We start from the raw sequence: 25,813 nt of genomic DNA, 5'->3' as shown, positions 1-25,813 counted from the left end.
CTAAAAAGGAACTTTTCTCCATGGAGAAAAGACAAACTCTGGAATAAATAATTTTGAAAAAAAAAACTGGATGCACATGCTAAAAATGGAAACACTCTGGATTAACACAAACTGGATAAAAGACCTTAAATGTAAGAAATGTAATTTTGGGTAGGCATCAATAGCCATTGGTAATCCCAGCTACTCAGGAGGCTGAGATCTGAGGATCCAGGTTTGCAGCATACCTGGACAAATTCAAGAGACTTTTATCCCCAATTAACCAACAAAAAGTTGGAAGTGGAAGTACAGTTCAAGTGGTAGAGCACAAGTTTTAGGTAGAAAAGCCAAGCAAGAATGCAAGACCCTGAGACCAAACCCCACTATGGGCACACAAGTATGCAATGCACATATACACACAAACTGAAAAACTGATACTAGGACAGGAAAAGACAGAGATAATATTGGAGGATACAGACATAGGTTATAAATAGGATTCCAACAGCTCAGGAAATAAGAGTTAAGAAATGACAGATGGGATTGCATGGAATTAAAGTTTCTGCACAGCAAAAGAAACAATGATCAGAATGCAATTCGTTTGTACAACTACTTAAAGATAATAAAGAGAGAGCAATTCTTGGCAGCGTAAGAAAACAGATTCGTATCTGGAATATATAAAAAAAACAAAGAATATAACCTCCAAAAGAACCTAACTCAGTAAGTGGACAAATGAATAAACAATTCTTTAGAGAAGAAGTACAAATGAAAAGAGTAGCCAAGAAAAAGCACATCAGGGAAATGAAAATCAAAACTACACTGAGATTCTATCTAATCACTGTGAGAACAATTAACATTAAGGAAAAGAATAATAAGTCAGATATCAGTGGATCATGCCTATAATTCTATTTACTAAGGAGGATCCTGAGATCTGAGGATCAAGTCTGGGCAGAGAAATCCAAGAGATTTATCTCCCATTAAGAAGAAAATTCGAGGGGCTGGGAAGGTGGCTCAGTGGTAGAGTGCTTACCTTGCATGCATGAGGCCCTGGGTTCAATTCCTCAGCACCACATAAGCAGAAAAAGCCAGAAGTGGCACTATGGCTCAAGTGGTAGAGCGCTAGCCTTGAGATGAAGAGCTGAGGGACAGTGCCCAGGCCCAGAGTTCAGGCCCCATGACTGACATAAAATAAATAAGTGAATGAATGAATAAATAGAAGAAAATTGGAGGCATTTTTTCAAATGGAAAGACTACCAGCCATGAGTGGACAAGCCAATCAAAAGCAAGAAGATACTTGTTCAAGTGCCAGTGTACCAGCACAAGAAAAAAAGAAAAGGAAAAAGAGAAAACCAATAATAAATACTGAAGATAAGGCAAGGTTTATAGAAATCTTGTACAAAATTGACAAGAATAGAGATTAGTGCAGTCATTACGGAAGTTCCTCAAAAAACTAAAAATAGAGCTATCCTATGATCCAACTGTATCACTCCTGGGTATATATTCAAAGGAATGTTAGCATACAATAGAAATAGCTGCACATCTTTATTTAATACAGAACAGTTCATAACAGTCAGACAATGGAATTTGTTAGGTGTCTATCATCTGATGAATGAATATAGAAATGTGCTAATAGCCAGGCACCTGTGGCTCATGCTTATAATCCTAGCTACTCAAGAGGCTGAAATCTGAGGATTGTAGTTCAAAGGTAGCCTGAGCAGGAAAGTCTGTGAAACTCTTATTTCCAATTAACACCAGAAAACTGGAAGTGGTGCTGTGACTCAAAGAGGTAGAACACTAGCCTTGAGCTGAAGAGCTCAGGGACAATGCCCAGGACCAGAGCTCAAGCCTCACACCAACCAACAATAAACAAACAAACAAAATGTGGTAATAGACATTCCATGAAATATCATTATTAGTCATAAGAATGAATAGACTTATGGCATTTTCAGGTAAATGAATGAAACCGTGAGATCATGTTAAGTAAAATGATTCAGATTTGGAGACAAATATTTCTCATTTTTCTCCCATGTGCATCACCTAGACCTGAAACAAATATGAAATGAATGTAAATTGGGAGTGTTTGGAGGGAGAACCAGGGGCATGGGTACAATGAAAGAAGAGCATTGATTAGGAGTAAATATGAATAAAATACTTAACTTTTATAGAATGTATAAAAATACAATAGAGAAAGTCTTTTAAAAATGTAAAAAATAGGGCTGGGAAGGTGGCTTAGTGGTAGAGCGCTTGCCTTGCATGCTCAAGGCCCTGGGTTTGATTCCTCAGCACCACATAAGCAAAAAGACAAAAGCCGGAAGTGGCACTGTGGCTCAAGTGGTAGAGCGCTAGCCTTGAGCTGAAGAGCTGAGGGACAGTGCCCAGGCCCAGAGTTCAGGCCCCACGACTGGACCAAAAAAAAAAAAAAAAAAGGTAAAAAATAAGCTGGATGCTGGTAGCCCAAGCCTGTAATACTACTTCGGAGGCTGAGATCTGATGATTAAGGTTGGAAAGTCCTTGAGACTTTTTTTTTTTTGGTCCAGTCATGGGGCCTGCACTCCGGGCCTGGGCACTGTCCCTCAGCTCTTCAGCTCAAGGCTAGCGCTCTACCACTTGAGCCACAGTGCCACTTCTGGTTTTTTCTTTTTGCTGAGGAATCGAACCCGGAGCCTTATGCATGCAAGGCAAGCGCTCTACCACTGAGCCACCTTCCCAGCCCTTGAGACTCTTATCTCCAATTAACCACAGAAAAAGCTGAACTGGTGTTGAGGCTCAGTGGTAGAGTGCTTGCCTTAAGCAAAAAGAGACCAGGAACAGTGCCCAGGTCCAGAGTTCAAGCCCCAGGATTGGCAAAAAAAAAAAAAAAGGGCAATGAGAAAGAATAATAAATGCTAGGTGCTGGTGGCTCATGCCATTGTAGCTACTCAATAGGCTGAGATCTGAGGATTGCAGTTCAAAACCAGCCCAGGCAGGAAAAGTCCATGAGATTCATCTCTAATTAATCACCAAAAAGCCAAAATGTAGATCTGTGGCTCAAGTGATAGCCTTGTATACAAGGACAGAGATCAGACTGAATTCAAGCCACAGGTTTGGCACAAAAACCAAAATCAAAAGGAGTGACAAGTGGTGAATATGATTGAACTACATTATATGCTTGTATGGAAATATCACAATGAGACCTCTTTGTATAGTTAATATACCTTAACAATAAACTTAAAAAAGACAAAAATTAAAAAGACAAATCTCATTTTTTAACAAAGGAAACAAATACTGTATTTTCATTTTAGTAAAAAAAAATAAATCTACTGAAGTGCCTCTAGTTTGAAATAACAATAAACTTAAAAGAGACAAAAATTCAAAGGACAAATGTCATTTTTTAACAAAGGAAACAAATACTGTATTTTCATTTTAGTAAAAAAAAAATCTACTGAAGTGGCTCTAGTTTGAATTTTAGTTCAGAAAAACTGCTTCAAATATAATGAAAAATCATCTAGCCCACATACAATAGTACACACTGAATGCATGCTAAATAGTGTTAACAGTAAAGCAGGAATTACCATGTTCTACTTCAGCCAGTTATGTCAGTGAACCACTACTGTTCCAGTTCCTGTGGAGACTGATGCCCAGAAGTTCAAGACCAGCCTGGGCAACATGGTACAACTCATTTCTAGAAATGAGTGTCCTACCTCACAACTTACTCCATTGAAAAAGTATAGTCTACACTATAAAATTTACTAAAAAAAATTAAACTGAAAAATAAAGCCAGGTGCTAGTAGCTCACACCTGAGGATTGTTGTTTGAAGACAGACTTGCAGACCAATCTGTGAGACTCTTATCTCCAATTAATCAGCAAAAAGTTGGAAGTGGAGGTATGGTTCAAGTATCTAACCACCAGCTTTGAGTGAAAAAGCCAAGCAAGAGTTTAAGGCCCCAAGCCTCAGTATACATACACAGGTACACGTACACGTACACACACACACACACACACAGATACAATTAGTAAAAAAAAGAACTTATTTAACATTTTATAATGCGTACATTCTACGTTTGCACATTTACTTTTAAAAAAGTAAACAAATATTGGGCTCTAGTTAATAATATGTATGCTATTTAAAGTATTTAGAGGTAAAATGTACTTGTACCTGAAAGTCACTTTATGATGCATCAAACATAAGATAGGACTGGGAATGTTGCTTAGTGGTAGAGTGCTTGCCTAGCATGCATGAAGCTCTGGGATGGATCCCTCAGTATCACATACACAGAAAATGCTGGAAGTGAGTGGCCAAGTGGCTCAAGTGGTAGAGTACTAGCTTTGAGCAAAAGAAGCTCAGGGACAGTGCCCAGGTCTTGAGCTCAAGCCCCAGACTGGGCAAAAAAACAACAATAACCAAAAAAACAAAAAAAAAATCCTCAAAGCACAAAACCAAATCAAAACAAAACCATGATAGACTCATGAATAAAGCAAATGCAGCAAAAATGTTAATAACGTTGTGTAACTGATTATTAAGTTATCAAACTGAGATATTGCCATTTTTTTCTCTGGGTTCTGAGGTTTGAACTCTGGCTTGGGTGTTGTTCTGAGCTCCGTTTGCTCAAGGCTAGTACTTTCTTTCTAGGTTTTTCTGTGATTTAATTGGAAATAAAAGTCTCACAGACTTTTCTGCCTAGCTTCAAACCAGGATCCTCAGATCTCAATCTCTTGAGTAGCTAGGATTACAAGGTGTGAACCACAGGTACCTGGCTGTAAATTTTGTGTATGTGTGAAATATCAAGATAAAAAAAATCAGATCCATGACAGCTCTCTCAACAGCATTCTAAATGTTAAAACAAATATATTGGAGATACCTCTAAGTACAAGGGGAAAATGATTTTTTTGGAGGGGGGCAAAAGTAGAATTTGAATTCAGGGTCTTGTGCTTATAGGTCCTACTTGAGTTGCACCCACAGCACAAGCTCAAGGCTCTGAGTTCAAATCCTAGTACCACCAAATATGATTCTTAATTAATTAAAGCAGAACACAAACTTTGCAAAGAGTTAATTTTAGAAATGTAGTAAGTTCTACATGACTGGCTCAGTTTTCTATCCTACTCCCTCTCACCTACCTTCATGTTTATGTTAAGCATTCTAAACAACAAACATGAAATGTGCTTGACTTTAAAAGATGAAGAAGCAGCCGGGCACTGGTGGCTCATGCCTGTAATCCTAGCTACTAGGAGGCTGAGATCTGAGGATTATGGTTCAAAGCCAGCCCGGGCAGGAAAGTCTGTGAAACTCTTATCTCCAATAAACCACCAGAAAACCAGAAGTGGCGCTGTTGATCAAGTGGTAGAGTGCTAGCCTTGAGTTGAAGAGCTGAGGGACAGCGCTCAGGCCCAGAGTTCAAGCCCCACAACCAACAAAAAAAGAAAAGAAAAGAAAAGATGAAGAAGCTGGAAAAAAATCACCGAAGTAAAATACTTAAATCTAACTATTATTTTCCCCCCCCCCCGAATAAACTTCAAAGCAGTCCAAAATGCCCTCTAAAACTTTTCTTCCTATGGTCATTTCAACTTACACCAAAACATAAATCATATAGATACCATTTTTATCTGGTTTCTTAGTTCTGTGGTAAGATCAAATTTATTTTCAAGGATTTTATCTACAAATTAGCAACAAAACAGAATACAACTAGTAAGCCTAAGGAAGGTGCTAATCAGCACAGAATATAAACAGCTAAGTACTTATTGAGGACACATGCAGAATAACTCTTTCCTTACCTTCAGAATTGAGTCAAGCATTTTTTTGGACTTAGTAAACTAATGTCTCCCACTTTATCTAGCCCTTCCTGTTCCTTTTTGTTCTCTAGTTGTGTGAGTTAAGAGGGAATGCATAACAGTGACAATATGTAACTTTATAATATCTCTTTGTGTGTGGGAGCAGTTCGAGTTCCTGTCCTCTGACTAACACTTCCTTTATACTAAAGAGAAAAACCAGGTATGGTGGTGGCTCATCACGGTAGCCCTAGCTACTTGGGGTAGAGCTGAGATCAGGAGGATTGTGATCTTAGGCTGTCCTAGGCAAAAAGAGACTAAGCAACCATCTCAATCAATAAAAAGCTGGGTCTAGTGGTATTATACATCTAACATCCCAGCTATGTGAGAAGCATAGAGTATCAAGGTGCAGGGTGGCCTGGCCAAAATGGGAGACCCAATTTGAGCAATAATCAACAACAACTAAAAAGGGAGGGGCTGCCAGGCCCCAGTAGCTCATTCTTGTGATCTTAACAACTTAGGAGGCTGAGATCTGAGGATTGCAGTTTGAGGCCAGCCAGGGCAGGAAGGTCCCCGTGAGACTCTTGTCTCCAATAAACCACTCAATAAGGCTTCAAGTGGTACTGTAGCTCAAGTGGTATAGTGCTAGCGTTGAGCACAAAGAGGCTTAGAGACAGTGCCCAGGCCCTGATTTCAAGTCTCAGGACTGGCAAAAAAAGGGAAGGGCTTCAGCTGTCTTAAGTGGTTTAGCACCTGCCAGCAAGTGCAAGACCTTGAGCAAAAACCCCAATTGTGTGGTGATGTAGCTTACCTAGTGCAGCAAGCATTACCCGCTGGGTTCAATCTATAGCACTACACACACAAAAAAAATCACATATAGGAGGAGGGAAGGAAAGTATGAAGAAGAAAATGCAGAAGGAAGAAGTGGAAGCTAGTAATCTAAAAATGGAAACAAACAGAACGTGCTTTTGTCTCTAGAATAGTTCAAGTAAAGGCTAAATGATCATCTATATTTATTTTGGTGCTGTATCAGATAATCCACAGATACTTGTACAAAAGCCAGTCCTTTCCTTTTCTTAAATCCCCTCACAAAACAAAGGAAAAGCAGTTTTCAGAAGTTGCCTTGGCATTGCTAGACTGATCCTACAAAACGATTACAATTAAATCAGATGACACCTGATCTTTCAACATAAAGATTTATCAGTCTATCTAAATGCAAGAAATTTAAAGAAAAATTGAGGGTATCTTTTGGCTTAGCACTCAAAGACAGGAAATTCTTAATATAGGGGCAGTAAAGATCTGAAACAATTCTGAACTTCAGTAAATCAGGCTGTTTTTATCTTCATCCACATATATCCCATTTCATGTATTTCATTTGTTTCAACTGTCCGCTCAAAGTCAAAATATGCCTGCTTTGTTGAAAATAGGCCTTTTATTCTAAATCCTCAACTTTTTCCACATTGCAGAATTTTTTACTTAATATTATGACAGAGATCCACAAGGGCAAAGGCTGTATATGTACGTATATAAACACACCCCTCCAGTACGAGACTCTCAGTAAGTTTTCCATAAAAATTTGGTGGATGAAGACTAGGGGTAGGGATCAAGTCAAGAGGTTATGTCTGAAACCTCAGTACCTTAAAAAAAAATTAGTAGGTTAAGTACTGATTGAATCAATGTAGAGTGAATCCATCACGTCCTATTTAGTGACAATTGTATCATTTCTGTTTTGCAGATAAAATCAATTAAAGATACTACTGTAATTAAGAAGACATTTAATGCTCAGTTTATTTTTTAAGATTTTGTTAGTATGTTCAATATTAAGGATTTGAAGTCAGTGACATTTAATTTTAGCAGGAAAAATATATGCTAATACACTATTGTGTAATATAAGCAGAATTTTTGCTGTTTTCTAAAGCAAGATTTGAGTGAGGTGACAAGCTGTATTAAAGGAGATTACTTTGCTTTTCGCCATTAGTCCTTTTATAGCTTTTACAGTTAAAAATCAATGGTGGTGCACTAAGGAGGATGAGGCAGGCAATGAGCTAGAGATAAGCCTAGGCTACACATAGGGACTCTTCTCAAAAAACAAAAAAATTAAGTTGGCCACTGGTGGCTCATGCCTACATTCCTAGCTACTCAGGATTCTGGTATCTGAACATCAGAGTGTGGCAGCAAGGCAGCCAAAGCTGTGGGACTCTTCCCCCTAAGGAACCACCCAAAAAGCTAGTAGTGAAAGTGTGGCTCAAGTAGTAGAGTATCAGCTAGGAAGGAAAGAGTCAAGCAAGGATGGAAGGCCATGAATTCAAGCCCCAGTACCAGCAGAAAAATAACTGATAATTTTAGAAAAAGCATAAATACAAACCAGGTCTTAAATAAACACAACTATAACAATCCGTATTTTTATGAAATTTAGAACATTGTGCTATATAAACTTGCACTGAGGAAAAAGCAGCTAATCTGTTTAAGAAAGGTTGACAAATGCAAATGAAAGAAAACAGTATAATGTCTTCACAAGTATCATCGTGTTCCTTTTAAATAAGAAGGGGTACCATTATCCTCATTTTACATATGAGAAAGAGATCGAGAAGTTAATTTTAACTTGCTCAAAATCATATGAGCTCTTAAAGTGGCAGTAGTTTCTTTCACCTAGGCGTTTGAATTTCCAATTATACTGTGTATTTCTTTCCTCTGGACAAGTGGTTTTCAGAGTGTGCTCTGAGTACCATTTAAGGGTAACCACGTCCAAGGATCCATCAGGTCCCTTACTATTCATTTCTATTATTTGTGGTAGCTAAATTACCTATTCCTTTCCCTTTCTTTCTCCCCCTCCTTCTCATTCTTGTGCCAAGCTAGGGTTGAACTCAGGGCTTTGTGCTTTCACTTACCTTTTTTGGATCACAACTGGCACTCTACCTGTTAAGCCATATATACACACACACACACACACGCGCGCACACACACGCGCGCGCACACACACACACACACACACATATCTTTTTTTTTTTTTTTTTGGTCAGTCATGGGGCTTGAACTCTGGGCCTGGGCACTGTCCCTGGGCATTTCAGTTCAAGGCTAGCATTCTATCACTTGTGTCACAGCGCTACCACTTCCAGGTTTTTTCCTGGTAGTTTATTGAAGAGTCTCACAGACTTTCCTGCCCAGGCTGGCTTTGGACTATGATCCTCAGATCTCAACCTCCTGAGTAGCTGGGATTACATGCGTAAGCTGGTGTCCGGGCTAAGCCACACTTTTTGAATCTGACATTTTGCTTGTTAATTGGAGATGAAGTCTCATACTTTTCTGCTTGAGATGGCCTCAAGTAGAAATCCTCAAATCTCAGCCTCTTAAGTAGCTAGCATTACAGATGTGAGCCACCAATACCTGACTTTGACTCATTAAATATTTAAAAAATATTTAAATATTTAAAAAACAATCCCATGGCTCACACCTGTCATCATAGCTACTCAGGAGGCTGAGATCTGAGAATCATAATTTGAAGCCAGGCCAGGCAAGAAAAGTCTGTGAGACTCTTCAGTTAACCACAAAAAACTGGAAATTGAGCAGTGGTTCAAGCACTAGAGCATTAGCCTTGAACAAAAGAGCTCAGGCCCTGGTGTATGCTCACGCAAGCACTCACAAAATCTGAATACTGTTAAAATGGTAATAAAACCCAAAATGTCTTACGTTATTTAACATACTCCCTTTGAAAATAAAGCTGATTTCTTTGGAGAAATTGCTGTCAATCTTCAACTATATATGGTGGTGGTGGAGGCACTCAAAATAACCAAAATGAAGTTGTAAAAAAGAATAGAGTTGGAAGACTCACACATTCCAGTTACAGGTGTGAATGCAGTGGTTTACACTTACAATTTAAGCTTTTTAAGAGGCAGGGTTCCAGAGGATCACAGTTCTAGGCAAGCCTAGGCAAAAGTTAGTTAGTCCCTATATCAACAAAAATGCTGACTATATATATAGGTAGTGGAAACATGTTTGTATCGCAGGGGAAGGCACTAGAATGAAAGGAGGAAGAGTGAACAAAAACAGTTGTTATATTCAATGTACATTATATAAGAACTGGACTACATAACTTTGAAGATTGGGAGGGAAAGTGGGGGAGAAGGAAGAAGTGAAACTGATTAACACATATCCTACTCATAATAAGATTTATGGAATGGTAACTTCTTTGTATAGCTATTTAATAAAGTTTTTTTTAAAGTGCTGGGTACAATGGCATATTCCTGCCGATCAGCTGTGCAGACACAGAAGGATTGTGATCTTAGCTGGCGTATGCCAAAAAGAAAAGGGACAAAGATGTATTGTGTTCTTAATCTGACTTGCTGAATTGAAATCCCTTTGTACAACTACTTTAAAAAAAAAGACATATATGGTGATAAAAAGTTAAAATAAAAATTTGCAAGTAAGAAATACAAGTTTATGGTAATATAGTAATCACAGTATAACTAAACAAATAAAATTTCCCTTTCTTCCAAATTAGTTTGCTGATTTAATGTTATTTTTGTACAAGGGTGTATAATTATTTTTCTTCCTACAGCTAATCAATAAACTGAAAATAATTTTTGTTAATGCAAGGCCTCTTAAAATGTCATTTTAGCAACTAACCAAACTATTGCCAGGCTCTATTTACATGAAGCTGGCCATGTACCAAGTGGTCGAGCAGTTACTTGCTCACCACTTGTAGGGCCTTGGTTTAATCCACTGTATGTATGCTGGGTTAGGTGACACATCTTTCTAGTCTTTATGAAAGGGGACTAGATAGTGAAAAGAGAATAAGACCTGGTATTTAAAGAAAATCAGGTATATAACATGAAAACAGAAAAAATATCCTGTATATGTTTGGTGTAAAAGTTTTCCACTGTGCTCAGATAACATGTAAAGATGACAGTTAAAAAAAAAAAACAGAAATGGCTGGGCACTGATGGCTCATACCTGCAATCCTATCTATTCAGGAGGCTGAGATCTGAGGATCATGGCTGAAGACCAGCTGGGCAAGAAAGTCTTTGAGACTCTTATCTCCAACTAACCAACTGAGACTCAGAGTGGTAGGGTAGCCTTGAGTAAAAAGGACAGCACCCAGACCCTGAGTTCAAGTCCAATGACAAAAACAAAAACAAAAACTAAAAACAAAAAAAAATGGAAATTAAGTATATGAAATATATGAACAGAATTTTACAGAGAATGTTTATTCAAAAAATAGGTATTTCAGATAGGGGCTTGGCTCATGTGATATAGCACTAACAATGAATGTGTAAGTTTAAGCCTCAGTACCAGTAAAATACTATTAATAAATACCAGGCATCTCCCTGCCAATACTATAAAAGGTAATAGATTGTTCTCTACTTAACTTTTAAGTTTTTCAACAATTTCAGTCACAGGAAATTTCATTTAACTATATGTTTTATACATGTAAGAGATTTCTGTACAATTAGCCCACAAGTTATTTCTATGAGTCAAACTAATGTTGGCAGGAACTGAATTACAATACTTTAAAATTCTTAGATCAAACATTATCAAATTATTGTCTGTAGGAAGAAGGGTGAAGAATAAAAATATGTGAATTTTCTCTTTAATTTCTTTTGGAAAAAAGTAATTATAGGGGGCTATAGATGAAAACAATATTTAATAGGCCAGAGGAGTTACAAAACATTATGATTTACCTTGAGAAGTGAGCTTACAGGCAGAAAAATTAGTAAGAAAAGTTATAAATCTACAATTCAGAATGTAAACAGACAACAAAGATCATAGGAAAAGCTAGGCACTGGTGTTTCATATCTGCAATCCTAGTTACACATGAGGTTGAGATCTCACTATTCCAGTTCCCTGAGACTCTTATTTCCAACTAGCCATCAAAAGGCTGTAAGTGGGGGGCTGGGAAGATGGCTCAGTGGTAGAGTGCTTGCCTTGCATGCATGAAGTCCTGGATTCCTCAGCACCACGTAAGCAGAAAAAGCCAGAAGTGGCACTATGGCTCAAGTGGTAGAGTGCTAGCCTTGAGCTGAAGAGCTCAGGGACAGTGCCCAGGCCCAGAGTTCAGGCCCACAACTGACAAAAAAAAAAAAGCTGTAAGTGGAGCTGTGGGTCAAGTGGACTGGGCTCAAGCTCAGGGACTGTGCCTACCAGGCCCTGAGTTTAAGCTCCAGGACCAGCACAACAACAACAACAACAACTAAACAAAAACAAATCATAGAAAAAAATTTAATGTGAGACTAAACAGGTTAAGAAGCAGGTCATGATTCAATAATTCATCTCTTATTTCAATCCTCAGGCAAAGGCAAATACCATTAAATTTTGGAAGCCAGGAGCTTCTGGTAATCCTAGCTATTCAAGAGGCTGAGATCCAAAGGATCAAAGTTCGAAGTCAACCAAGACAGAAAAAGTCTGTGAGACTCCATCTGCAAAATTACCAACAAAAAGTTGAGCTGAGCAGGGTGCCTGTGGCTCACGCCTGTAATCCTAGCTACTCAGGAGGCTGAGATCTGAGGATCATGGTTCAAAGCCAGCTTGGGCAGGAAAGTTTGTGAGATTTATCTCCAGTAAACCACTAGAAAACCGGAAGTGGCACTGTAGCTCAAGTGGTAGAGTGCTCGCCTTGAGCTAAAGAGCGCAGGGACAGTGCCCAAGCCCAGAGGTCAAGCCCTATAAGTGACCCCCCCCCAAAAAAAAAGTTGAGCTGGAGGTTTAGCTCAAGTGACTCTACCACTGAGCCAGCCGAGCAGGTACAGTTAAACTTCTGTGTGGGTGAGGGGGGAGGTGGGGGGTGGGAGGGGTACAGTGGCGGTGGAAATAAGTTAACTTTGGAAATGATACATATTTATATGCAGGTTATCATCTTACCAGATAAAATAAAATTTGTTTAACTGCATAATGCTTCCTTACTTGGGAATTAAAGTTAACTTGGTAAATTTCATTGATTCTTTGTATATTTCCTCATTATCTAGGGATGAAGTGAAAGATGATTTAATATTTTTAAAAGTTTACTATTATACCATGAAAACAAATACTCTTTTCTTTACAATTATCACCACAAGTTTAGTTATTAAAGCTATAACTAGGCTGGGTGCCTGTGGCCCACCCCTATAATCCTATATACTCAGGAGGTTGAGATCTGAGGATCACAGTTCAAAGACAGCTCAGGCAGAAAAGTCCCTGTAAGATTCTTCTCTCCAATTAAACCACTTAAAAACCAGAAGTGCAGCTGTGGGTAAAAGTGATAAGTGCTAGCCTTGAGCAAAAGAGCTCAGGGACAGCATCCAGGCCAAGTTCAAGCAACAGGACCAAAAAAAAAAAAAAAAAGAGCTATAACTGATAAGTTATCCTCACAGTGTGACTATAAAAACAAAGCACTGATTCTGTGGTTTGGTGCCACAAGAATAGTTAGAAAATTTTATCACCATTTGTGACCACACCTCTATGACACATGATTGCTGGTTATATTTATTAACCATGGAGAGTGTTAATAGGAAAATTTTCTACTTCAAACAACAACAATGAAATACAAATATATCAACACTTAAAGAATTTTTTAAGAATGGGAGAAAAAAGTAAATGTACTGATTTTCACAAACTTCCTTTTTTCTGAGGATTAAAACGTTAATCTTTTTTTTTTTTTTTTTTTGGGTCCGGTCGTGGGCCTGAACTCTGGGCCTGGGCACTGTCCCTCAGCTCTTCAGCTCAAGGCGAGCGCTCTACCACTTGAGCCACAGAGCCACTTCCGGCTTTTTGCTTATGTGGTGCTGAGGAATCAAACCCAGAGCCTCATGCATGCAAGGCAAGAGCTTTACCACTGAGCCAACTTCCCAGCCCTAAAACTTAATCTTAACCCAAATGAGTATAACTCAGAATTCTAACATACTAGTTCAAAAGAAAATCTGTTTTATTACTTGGGAAGGGATGATGATCATGCATGCCTTCCAAACACTATTTTGAAAGACAAACTTTCTATTGCTGTCACCAGGTAAAGCCTCCTTAGAAGAGCATCCAATTGTAAGGGCCAATAACTTGACAGGTTCGCCATAACATTATTCATCTCTATTCATTATTCAGCAGAAAGTACAGTCCCATTGAATCTTAGCTAGGTATTACTTCAGAAACACTTCATTTAAATAAAACTATTGGTTTAGCTGTAGAAACTCAAGGACACCTTTATGTGTGAATGAAGCCCAATATAATTTCAAAAGAGCTTGGGAAGGGAAAATGTTGGCATGTTGCTTCATAGAAAAGGAACATTCAAGCCAGGCGCCAGTGGCTCACGCCTATAATCTTAGTTACTCAGGAGGCTGAGATCTGAGAATCGCAGTTCAAAGCCAGCCTGAGCAGGAAAGTCTGTGAGACTCTTATGTCCAATAAACCACTCAGAAAACAGGAAGTGGTGCAGTGGCTCAAGTGGCAGAGTGCTAGCCTTGAGCTGAAGAACCAGGGACAGCGTTCAGGCACAGAACTCAAGCCCCATGATAGACAAAACAATAAAAATAAAAGAAAAAAGAAAAGAGAAAAAAAAGAAAAGAAACATTCAAATATTGATAATGATAATTTAAAGTGAGTTACAAACCCAGAGTCTGGTATGTTTTCATGAATTTAAATGACTTAATTTTAATTCTGATTACAGATCTCAATTGTTACTTGCCTATAGCTAGAATCATAATGAATATGAGATTAACTGTGTAAACTAGATCTTGAAACACGTATCAGCTAAATAAAATTCATACGAGATCACAACAGTTTTCCACTACAATATGGATAATACAATTAAATATATTCTAAAAACACCTGCACTATAATTCAAAGACAAAAAGAAATGTTCCATAAGATACTGGACTCTCTGTATCTAATGACTGACTTCCCATGTACATTTTGGGTTAAAATTGGCTAGCTACAAACTCAATTATTTAAGTCACTGTACAAATTAATATTCCCACAGTACTCAATTACAGAACATGTTTTGCTTTAACAATACTCTGTGCATATGAACTACAAACTTAGGAAAATAAACAATGAAAAAATTTAACATTTAATTGCACAAATTATGTATGCACTATGTACAATGCTAGGAGTTTTACATATTTTTAGCTCTAATCTTCACAGATTCATAATCATTAATATCTTCGTTTTAGAGATGAAGAACCTTAACTAAGGCTCTGGTAACAAGAGCTCTATAGAAGCTTTTAGGTCCACAGCTAATGAGAGTCTTCTATATTTTCATAAACACTTTTTTACATAAAGTACATAAGGTATGAAAGTATTCATTGTATAATTTATCAATCATACAGTTTTGGAAAATATACTAGGTCATATATGGCACAGGTTCTTCAAGGGATAACTGAAAAAGCACACTCCAAGGCTATGTATTACATTTTAACACATATCCAAGTTATCTTTCTGGTTCTATATGTATGGATCTATTTCAATTCAGAATCTCTATTTGCATTAGTTAAGAGATGGGAAGTCTAAGCTAGTAGTTTTCTCCTATTATGAAAAAAATGGCCTAACATGTAAAGATCAGATATTTTTTCAGAACCCATTTACTCTAGCAACAAGTAAACCTCATATATAGGCTTCTCTATAGATATGACTACTGCCAACTAAAATCCATTAAATCTCCCACCCAAGAGTAGAGTAGCTCCTTACTGGTAGTTCAGGCCTATAATACTAGTTGCTTAGGAAGCTGAGATCTGAAGACTGAGGTTCAACACTAGCCCCGAGGAGTCTAAATGGGCAGCAAAAACGCTGAAATTGGAGGTGTGGCTCAAGAGGTAAAGCACCAACCATGACTGAAAAAAGCTGAGGCTTTTTCATTAGGGAGTCCAAGCTCCCTAATGCCACAGGATAAAAACGGCAAAAGTGGTATCTGAAAAGATCGCTTGATCACACAATCTGATGAAGTTTACAAGATAATGCACTGAAAGTTACCCAAATATGCCCACGTTTTTAAAAATGAGACGTGTCCAATTACTGTGAAACTGGTAGTCTACTACATCGTTCATGATGCTTACTGCTTCAAATACGATATACATGTGAACATGGAAGTTTGACTTTGCCCTTGTTTGTTTGTGTGTGTATGTGTCTGTGTGTGTGTGGTGCTGGAACCCCGGGCCTCACACTTGCTGGGGACCACACGAAGACCGATCAGCAACCCCAATCACTCAAATACTCTCGTCATCAATAAAATGCAAGAAGATAAAAGCAACGGGTGCCTCCAAAGTTATACTGCAAAACTGTAACCTTGGGGACGCTTGCGTGGCTAGTTTACAAAACCTTACGATTTTGCCTTAAACCAATTCACCTTTTACTGAGTGGCTTTTACTATCCCAGGACCATGAGACATGGGGGGGGGGAACCTCACAATCCCAACAACTTAAGACTGAAAACATAATAAATACAGTAGCACTTCCTTGACCCTTCACAAACAAAACTCCCCAAACTTTAAACACGAGTTGTTTGTTTGTTTTTGGAGAAGGGGAGGGAGGGAGAAGGCAGCCTAAAGCTAAAACGCCTCGGAGAAGCTGATCCCCAGGCACCGGGACACTGAGAAGTCATTCAACTTTTTAATTTTCCCATTGTGCCTACAAGCCCCAAACCAGTTGCAAGTCTGGTACCAAAACCGGTCGCCAAGTCTTTTTTTTTCTCTCTCTCTTTCTTTTACAAATTCTCCGGTGCGAGGCCGGGCGGGGTGGGGTGGGGGGACTGCGGCCATCCAGTGGGTCGGCAGCCGGGGGCACCCGCGCCGGTCACCCGAGAGACGGAGAACCACGCACGCAGGAGCACCCGCTCCGGGCAGGCCTGCTGGCGGGGGGCTGGCTCCCCAAGTCTCTGGGGCTGCAAGAGCAGCTGCAGTGAGCGGCGGCAGCAGCAGCAGCCATAGAAGGGACTCGCGAACCTTTCCCTCTCCGGCTCCGCTAGGCCTCGAGGGGTTTGATGTTCACATGGCCCCCGGGTGGGGGCGGTGGGCTCCAAGGTAGCGGCGGCCGCGGCGGCCGCAGTCGCGGGTCCGGCGAGCCCGCCTCTCTCGGAACCCGACCTCTCAGCGGGCTGGCAGCCGCAGGACGGCGGCGGAGACCCAGCCGGAGAGGCAGCTCCTCTCACACACACATCCCTCGGCAGCCTGGCTTCGGCTCCGTTAGCGCTACCGGTTGGCGGGCGGGGGAGGGGAGCGCGGCGCGTTATTCCCGGGGAGCTGAGGGAGGGGGAGGGGAGGGCATCTCTTACCCGCGTTACTGAGGAGGAGGAGGAGGCGGTTGGAGCGCGGTGCGGCGGGGCGACGGCGGGGCTGGGTGGGTGCAAGTGAGAGTCTTACGAAAGGGAATTAACCCCATCACCAGCCCGGACACCGGCTCCAGCGGCAGCCGCGGCGGCAGAATCCCGCCCCTTCCCACCGCGCACTAGTCCCGCCTCTTTGTTCTCTTAGAGAAGAAGCCGACTCCATCATAGGCTGTACAGCTGTAGAGTGACATGAGCAACGTCCAATCAGGCTTGAAAGCACTGCTTTCTCTCCACCCATTATCTTCTCCTGGGCCGCGGGAGAGCTAGGCCACCCTCAAGGGAAAAGGAACCAATCTGTGGTAAATGCCCGCCCTTGAAGGACGCAAATAACAACCAATGAGAAAACTAGGAGGACAGCCATTTTGCCCACTTGTAAAAGGACCACCTTTTCCCACGAGTTGGAGCCTGAGGTTGGGGAGTTCCGGGAGTTTTTATTGACTGGAGATATTGGAAAGACATCATTTCTTTAGGGAGCACTTGTACTGCTTTCTACGGGTCAAGGAAAATTTCTGTTCACTGTGGGGAAAAGTGAGGAATATTGCTAAAAGGTCTGAATCGTTTTAGCGGTAACGGGTTCCAAGCTGAACACCTGGTTTCTGAAGCCTCACTGGCGGAGGGCGGGACGAATGCGCTTTTCGGCCTAAGCGGACTCCACTTCCCAAGGTGCCTTGCTTCCGCGCCTACCGTTTCCGGTTTACTTCCTGTGAGGCATCACGGGAATTGTAGTCTTGAAGAAATATGCTGCCTACTTGGCCAAAGGAAAATGTCTGAATGTTTTGGAGCTAATGGTCGCAAGTGAGTCTTTTTTCCAATTAAGGGGTGATGGAGGGTGTAGCGGGATGATCAGGAGTTTCCTCAGAACTTTCAGATTAGATTGCTGGGGTTGAACTCTCTTATTTGAGGTTCCCCCCTCTAACGTCACTTCCGTTTAGGGGCGGACACATCCCAAAACTGTGGCGGGAGCTGGAGATTCTGCAACGGGACCAGGTGTGGTGGTCTAGAGTGGTTTGTTGGGCAGTAGGCAGGTTTTTTTTGTCTTGTTTTGTTTTGCTTTTGGCGTGGGAGATAGTAAGTTGAGCCAGATTTATATGCATTTTAATACAGAGCGAGTATATTGGTAGGGGTTCATTCCTAATTCTCTAATGCCATTTTCCATCCCTGGATTTCAGATCCGAGGTTAATCTCTTTTCGCTCATTATTAAATTGCAGTTATATGTATATATTTGTAAAGGACACATCGAATTACCTTTTGCTACTACTTGTGAAGGCTGACTATACATTTTCACGTTGAACGAACTCGGAAGTTTGGGGCTAGCTCCTCTGACTTGTACAAACTTTGCAATATAATTTGAAGGAGGAAAGCCATCCTTGGGCTCTGAGTTAATAAGCGTGAACTGGACAACTTCTGTACCCAGAAGTTTGGTGCCACTCCCTTATGCCTTTTCTCATATCATATTTACTGAGACTTTATCTTCTAAATCATCTGGCAAATATTTGTGCTAGGCAAGACTTTGAAAGTACAATAATACCTAAGAGAAAGTCCCTTGTTGAAAGTAGTGAGGAGAGACTTAGGTAAGCAAAATTAATGGTAAGGTTACTTGTTTTATTATTCTCCCCAAATTCAGTCAGATCTTCAATAGTCCTTTTATCTTTTACCTGCATGTGTGTTTTATTTGGCTTCCTGTTATTCTATCTTTAGATTAATCGTATTTTTCTCTTTCCATTATTTTTTCTAAGTCATCAGTATTCATCGGTGTTAATGTATGGAGTAGATGAGAAACTTATCTGTAATTTTGCAGTTCTATGATTAGAAGAATCCTTCTATCCTCTCATTCCTTTACTTCCTCCTTTCCTTTCTCCCTCTTTCCCTTTATTTTATGCTTTAATCTGAACCTTATAATTCATGCACACTAAGCAAGAGCTATATCATATTTAACTATTACTGCCTGCATTTAATAATATAGTTTTCTATTAATGCTTAGATTTTTTATAAGCCCTCCCAGTCAATAAACAAATGATGACTATAATTTTGTTATTCCATCTGAGGCATAAATTAAATTGCAATTAATATATATTCTCTGCCATAATCTGTAAGTATTGTTTTACTTTTTTTTTTGTGCTACAAATGGAATCTAGGACTAAACTACACCCCTAGCCTCAGTGTTATTTCGTAGTTGAAAACAGTGGGGCTCAGTACAGTTAAAATAGACTTTGAGCCCTGAAACTCCTAATCAATGCATTTTGGAGCTGAGATTCAAATCCAGTTCCACCTGATTTTTAACTCCTAATCACTACCATGCTTCTCAAATATTTATAAATCACTCTGTATGTTCCACATACATACTGAGAAAGAAATATAAAATTCTACCCCAAGATTCCAGAAAGTGATGGGAATCACTTCCTCTTTTAAGTTACCACTTGTCATGTATAAATTATGTACTCAATTATTTTAAAATATTGGACAGTATTTTTTAAAGGTGGATTTAATTCTGTTACTCAGAGATACTGTTGTTTATAGCATCTCTACCTACAAAGAATATACATAATGTTAATGGCATAATATTGCTTTGCTTTTTTATAATTTTTTGAAGCTCAACAATAGGTTATAAATTCATCTAAATAAATGTGGATATCATTTGTTATTGCCACCATTATTTCATTATATAGCTTTAATATCAGTTCCCTGCTTCTATCTATTTATGTATTTTTCAATTAAGAATTTTTCTGTTACTGTGGTAAAAACAAATTAATTTTATCATCTTAACCACTCGTAAGTGTTAACTATAATGTTAACTATATCACGTATGTCTCTATAGAATCTAGAATGTTTTGTCTTGAAAACTTAAATTTCTAAATTCATTAAAAGCTTCTCTTCTTATCACACAAATGGCAGCTATTATTCTAAGAGTTTATCTTACTGTTTGTAAATGAAATTACATAAGGGTTGACTTTTTACTATGTTAACTATCACTCATGATAATATGATAATATGAAATTTTTCTTCTAGGAAGGAATTCATGGTGTATGTGTGTAAAATAATTTTTCTTATCCACTTACATATTTTGTTTTTACCTTAGTTGTGGTAATACTGCAGTGTATTTGGGAGTACAATTATCTATTCCAAGTTCTATTTTCAGTTCTCTGGCTACATACCCAGAAATGAGATTGCTGAATCAATTGTTAGTTTTTATAGGCAATGATGTCTTCAGCACTCTAGTTATATGCTTTCTTGATTATCCCTTGACTGTACACTTTTTGAAGTAGAATCACTTCGCTACCAATTCTCCATTCCTGAATAATTCTTCAGAAAGGATATGCCCTTTGCTAGTAACAGTGTTTGAGAAAACCCATATCCTATCTTTTACTTTATCCAATCCTATTATGAAAAGTAATGGTTCATTAACTTAATTTGTATCTTGTTGAATTCTATTATTAGAATCTTTATATTGTTTAGTCTCTTTTGAGTAGCCTGATAGTATCTATCTATCATTGCCTCATAATAATTTTAAAGAAATTACTTTGTAGCCTGGTGCTGCTGACTCACTGCCTGTAATCCTAGCTACTTAAGAAGATGAGATCTGTAGAGACTTTTATCTGCGTTTAAGCACCAGAAAACCTGAAATGTAGCTGTGCCTCAAGTGGTACAGTGCCCTTCTTGAGCAAAAAAGCCAAGCTAGAGTGTGAGGCCGTGAGTTCAATCCCCAGTACTGACATATACACACAAACAGAACAAATAAACAAGAAATTACTTTGTGTTTATTATTTGTCATATATTTTGAGTCTTTACTCCCATTTTGGAATTTCAAATTTTGAAATTACTCATGCTCTTTCCTCATAAAAGTTAAATGATTTTAGTTCTTTAATCTGTGATTTCCTTTTTGGTTTTTATTGATTTGTTTTAGAAGTACTATACTTTAAACTCAGGGCCTTATAGGTGCTGAGCAGGTTCTCTACTACTTGAGACACTCCACCAGTTTCTATTATTTGAGGCTCAGAAATAGTTTTCCTATTCCCAACATATGAAAATGTTTTACATATAATTAAAAATGCTCTGCATTCCAAAATTGTTTTTACTTTTTTTTCTGATATTAAGAACAGTATAGGGTTGGGAATGTGGCTTAACGGTAAGCCACATTCCCAGTCCTATACGATTCTTTGCCTAGCATACATGAAGACCTGGGTTCAATCCCTCAGTACCACATAAACAAAAAGCTGGATGTGGTGGTGTGGCTCGAGTGGTAGAGTGCTAGACTTGATCAAAAGAAGCTCAGGAACAGCGCCCAGGCCCAGAATTCAAGCACCATGACCAACCAAACAACAACAAAAAAACAGTGTAAGAATGCATTTTATTACAAGAAACTATGTTGAAAATGAACTTTACAACTTGTGAGGAGGAGGGAGGGGATGGTAGGGGCAAAACAAAGGAGGAGATAACAATTCTCCATAGGAAATGTACTCATTACCTTACTCATGTAACTGTAACCCCGCTGTACACTATTTTTACAATAAAAAACGTATTAAAAAAAGAAAAAATGCATTTTATATGAGGTGCTGGTAATTGACACTCACTTCTCAAATGCTAGGCCAATTCTCTACCACTAAGCTATTAGCTCAGCTTATATATTTTTTTCTTTTCTTTTCCATTTGGTGTGTTTGTGTGCATGCGCGTGTGTACATAGGAGTGCTTGCCCAGGGCTGAAACTGGGGCTTGAACTCAGGGCTTTCCCTTAGCTTTTTTGTTCAAGGTTGGAGCTCCACCACTTGAGCCACATCTTCATTTTTAGCTTTTTGGTGGCTAATGAGGATAAGAGATTCATGGATTTTCCTGCTCAGGCTGGTTTCTAGTCTTTTTGTTGTTGTTGTTGTTGTTGTTGTTAGTCTGGAGGCTTGAACTCAGGGCCTGGGCACTGTCCCTGAGCTTCTTTTGCTCAAGGCCAGCACTCTACCATTTGAGCCACAGCACCACTGTTTATGTGGTTCTGAGGAATGGAGCCCAGGGCTTCATGCATGCTAGGCAAGCCCTCTACAATTAAGCCACCATTTCCAACCCTGGTTTTAAATCTTGATCTTCAGGTCTCAGCCTTCTGAATAGCTAGGATTACAGGCATGGAATGCCGGTGTCCAGCTGTTCTATCTCTTCTTGGACTTTTAGTATACCCATTGTCTTGAGTTCTGTAACTTTATGTCTTGAATGTAATACACTAAGTATTATATTAAGTATTCCAGTTGAACCTGATGATTTCTGAATCCTTTTGTTTAACTTTACTAGTAGTATTTTAATCGAATAGTACTAAACAGCCTTTTCTAAGTGCTTTGAAATTCATCATGTTCCAAATCTTAGCCCATATATCTATCTATCTATCTATAATCTGTAAATTTGTTTTTCCACTCTGTATTCTCCTTCTCACTTGTTTATTTGGTCCAAAAATACTTACTGAGGAGAAGTATTGGATAATCAGAAGGATGGATTCATTCCTTGTGCCATCTACCTTGGGAAGATTAGTTGACTCTCTGTGTTTCATTTTCCATATATTTAAAATTGAGATGATACAAACTGATAAAGTTGTCCTATCTCAGAGGCTTTTGTGATTATTTAAATGACTTAATATATATGTAAAAACTTGAAATAATGCTTAGCACATAATAAGCATCTTGCTCTTTATTGATACTCTTTTTTTCTGTTCATCTGGTACATGACTTGCTAGACTGGTGTAGGAAAGAGAGAAACAGTCTTTGTTTCTTGACTTTATTAATGCATTTCAATAAGGAAGGCTCTATGTAGAGACAAAAATTCAAATGAGTAAAACAATTTGTCAGTTATAATTAAGGAAACCACCAGATTTTAAGGAAATGTGAGGGAATATAGTTGAGATGTTACAGGGTTTTAGATGAGTATGATGTTAACTTGTGATAGGTGATAACATTGAGATTAGGAAAATCGGAATAGTTTTGAGATATATTTAAAGAATAATGAATAATAAATAGACTCAATTTGGTGGTTTAGGGGCGAAGTTTAGAATGAAAGCCAGGTTTCCAGTTTGGGATTTGTTGTTTGTTGGGGTTGAACCAGTATTTCAGGTTTTAGCACTTGAACACTGGAGTCAGGCCTCTAAACCACCTATCTATTTTTGTTTTTTTCTTTGGGTCCCGTGGTGGGGCCTGAACTCTGGGCCTGGGTGCCGTCCCTCAGCTCTTCAGCTCAAGGCTAGTGCTCTACCACTTGAGCCACAACGACTTCCGGCTTTTTTTTTTCTTTTTGCTTATGTGGTGCTGAGGAATCGAGCCCAGGGCCTCATGCATGTAAGGCAACCACTCTACCACTGAGCCACCTTCCCAGCCCAACCTATCTATTTTTTGTTGTATGGTCCTGGTGCTTGAATTCAGGGCTTGGGCACTGTCCTTGAGCTTCTTTTGCTCATTCTACCACTTGAGCCAGTGTCACTTCTAGTTTTTATTGGTAGCTTATTGGAAATAAGAGTCTTACTACTTTAAGGCCTTGGCTTGCTTTGAACTCCTTTCCTGAGATCTCTGCTTCTTGAATAGCTAGGATTACAGACATGAGTACCTTCACTTGGCTTTTGTTTTTGAAATTAGGTCTAATTATAACTATGTGGCCTTAGACCTCCTTAGTAGCTGTGATTATACTTGGAATATCACCTTCCCAGCTCAGGTCACTCAGTTTGAGTGATTTGCATGATTTCACTTTTTACTAAAACTCTTGGCAGGGAGCTAGGTGGAGAAATCAGGATTTTGGTTTTGAACATTTAGCTGTAAATGTCTATGAGGCATCCAAATATTAAGTAGGTAATTATAGAAATCTGAAGACAAGAGATGGTATATTTTCTATACTATTGTTGGTAGCATTCTAAAAGATTATCCTTGGGCTGGGAATGTGGCTTAGTGGTAGAATGCTTGTCTAGTATGCATGAATTTCTGGGTTTGATTCTGCAGTACCACATACACTGAAAAAGCTGGATGTAGGGTTGTGGCTCAAGTGATAGAGTGCTAGCCTTGAGCAAAAGAAGCTCAGGGACAGTGCCCAGGCCCTGAGTTCAAGCCCCAGGACTGGCAAAAATTAAAAAAAAGAGATTATTATTGCTCCTCACGTCATTCTTTTAATCTCCACAAGGTAGTTCTTGTAAAACAGCAATTTGATTAATCTCTAGGAATGGCTAAATATAGTCCAAACCACAAAGGAGCACATTTTTAACCTGGCCTGTGCTTCCTTCTTTAGCACTTATGATAAGCATCTTACTCTTATCTTAGGCTATAATAAAGTGGTTTGGATTTTCTAAAATGTTTACCTTCTCAGATACAGCTGCAATCTTCTAAGAATATTTTTATCTTGGTTCTCAACCTGCAAATCTTACGCTTTCTTTACAATTAAGCTTAACAGATCTATGAGGGAGTTAAATAAGGTATACTATGTATCAAACATTTATTTTAAGTGAAGGCTTTGTTGATTGCTTTCTCAACTTACAGAATGAACAATTTTTCACTTTTATCATAATACTCATATCGTGTTGTATTATTTATATACAGCTCTCATTTTTCTCTTTGACCGGGATGGACATGAAGCTACACTGGCACAAACTCATCTTTATGTATTTAATACCTGCTGCAACATCTGGAACATAATTGGTATTCTGTAAATATTTGTTGAATGAGTGTTTTGAGAGGCAGTGTTATACAGTTGCAGAAATTCAGACTTAATTCTCATCAGTATGAATTCTAGGTTTAAGATCATCACCAGTCATTGTTAATCCTTCTGCAAATTATTTGATATCTTAAAAGCTCAATTTTCTTATCTTTAACCTCATAACAATACTTAGTAAGTTGTTTGGAGAGTTATGAGATTTTTTTGGAATTTACTTATGTGATTCCTCACAGAAAGAGGTCACCCAATGAGTAAGTTATTTTTATCATCCTGAAAACATTTGTTTGTGAAATAAAAGATTCTAGTATCCTTGCTTTTAAAGTAATTGAATATTAGACATGACAGTTTAAAAGCCCCATGACAAGTGAGTTAGAAAATGTTATGTAATGCTTTATTTGTTGAAATTGATATATTATTATTTTATGGTATTCAATTTTACTGATAAAACATGATTTTAATTTATTAAATTCAATTTGTGGTTTACTGATAATCTCTAGCTATATCAAGTATAAACGTTGAAATAGAATATTTGCTGTTATATAAGTATATACTGTTATGTAAGTATAAAGTATGTGAAAATATAAGCTACATTCTCAACTCTATCAAATTTGCTGTGTTTCTGTAGAATGAGATAAGAATTTGAGTAGATTAGTAGATCTCTTCATTGACTATCTTTTCAACTTCCTTGACTAGCATTTCAGCCATCCAACTGGTTGTTTTCTTTGTGAGTCTTCTTGTATCCATGTACACTAAAGAAGGGTATCTGATAGACCTTCGAAAATGTAGAAATTGGTGACTTATTCAGGCCAAATTTGTGTTTTTAATAAGGAACTTTGAGCTGTTTGTATTTTTATATGATTATTTCTGCATTAACCACTTAACCCCTAGTAAACATAGTTATTGAGGTTACTTGCTTTTGGCCCCTCTCTCCTACCTTTGTCCAGCTGCTTCCTGTTAGTAGTATGTGAATGGGTCACCCAGGATGTCCTTCAGATACTATTTACATTTACTAGTATATGTATGTAGCCAAATTGCCATAGAGATTGATACATTTATGTTGACAATTTTTTTAATATTTTATTTTATTTTATTTGTGAACATACTGTACAGAGGGGTTACAATTACATGGGCAGGATAATGCGTACATTTCTTACCAAGCATTG

At 38.6% G+C, this 25,813-nt stretch overlaps 2 protein-coding genes across 8 annotated transcripts in view; one reads left to right on the top strand and one right to left on the bottom strand.

The window, feature by feature from the left end:
• Positions 1 to 17,120, bottom strand: part of R3hdm1 (R3H domain containing 1) — a 160,024-nt gene extending 142,904 nt beyond the window's left edge. For 5 of the 7 annotated variants that reach the window (XM_013030821.1, XM_013030822.1, XM_013030825.1 and 2 more), the window contains exon 1: positions 16,940 to 17,050. The gene's annotated coding sequence lies outside the window, so the exon portion shown is untranslated. Of the gene's footprint in view, positions 1 to 16,939 lie in introns of all 7 variants that reach the window. The other 2 variants (XM_013030827.1, XM_013030823.1) reach the window with 2 other exon arrangements.
• A 611-nt stretch (positions 17,121 to 17,731) lies between these two features.
• The window catches only part of Zranb3 (zinc finger, RAN-binding domain containing 3), a 228,760-nt gene continuing 220,678 nt past the window's right edge, over positions 17,732 to 25,813 (top strand). Inside the window, exon 1 of the mRNA XM_013030801.1 lies at positions 17,732 to 17,788. Coding sequence (XP_012886255.1) covers positions 17,757 to 17,788 — 32 coding nt within the window. The 5' untranslated portion in view covers positions 17,732 to 17,756. The remainder of the gene's footprint in view (positions 17,789 to 25,813) is intronic.

Source organism: Dipodomys ordii, unplaced genomic scaffold (assembly GCF_000151885.1).
Source record: "Dipodomys ordii isolate 6190 unplaced genomic scaffold, Dord_2.0 Scaffold133, whole genome shotgun sequence".
In the NCBI taxonomy this organism is placed as follows: domain Eukaryota; kingdom Metazoa; phylum Chordata; class Mammalia; order Rodentia; family Heteromyidae; genus Dipodomys; species Dipodomys ordii.
The sequence above is the reverse complement of the archived record's forward strand: the minus strand, read 5'-3'. Positions and strand labels throughout refer to the sequence as shown.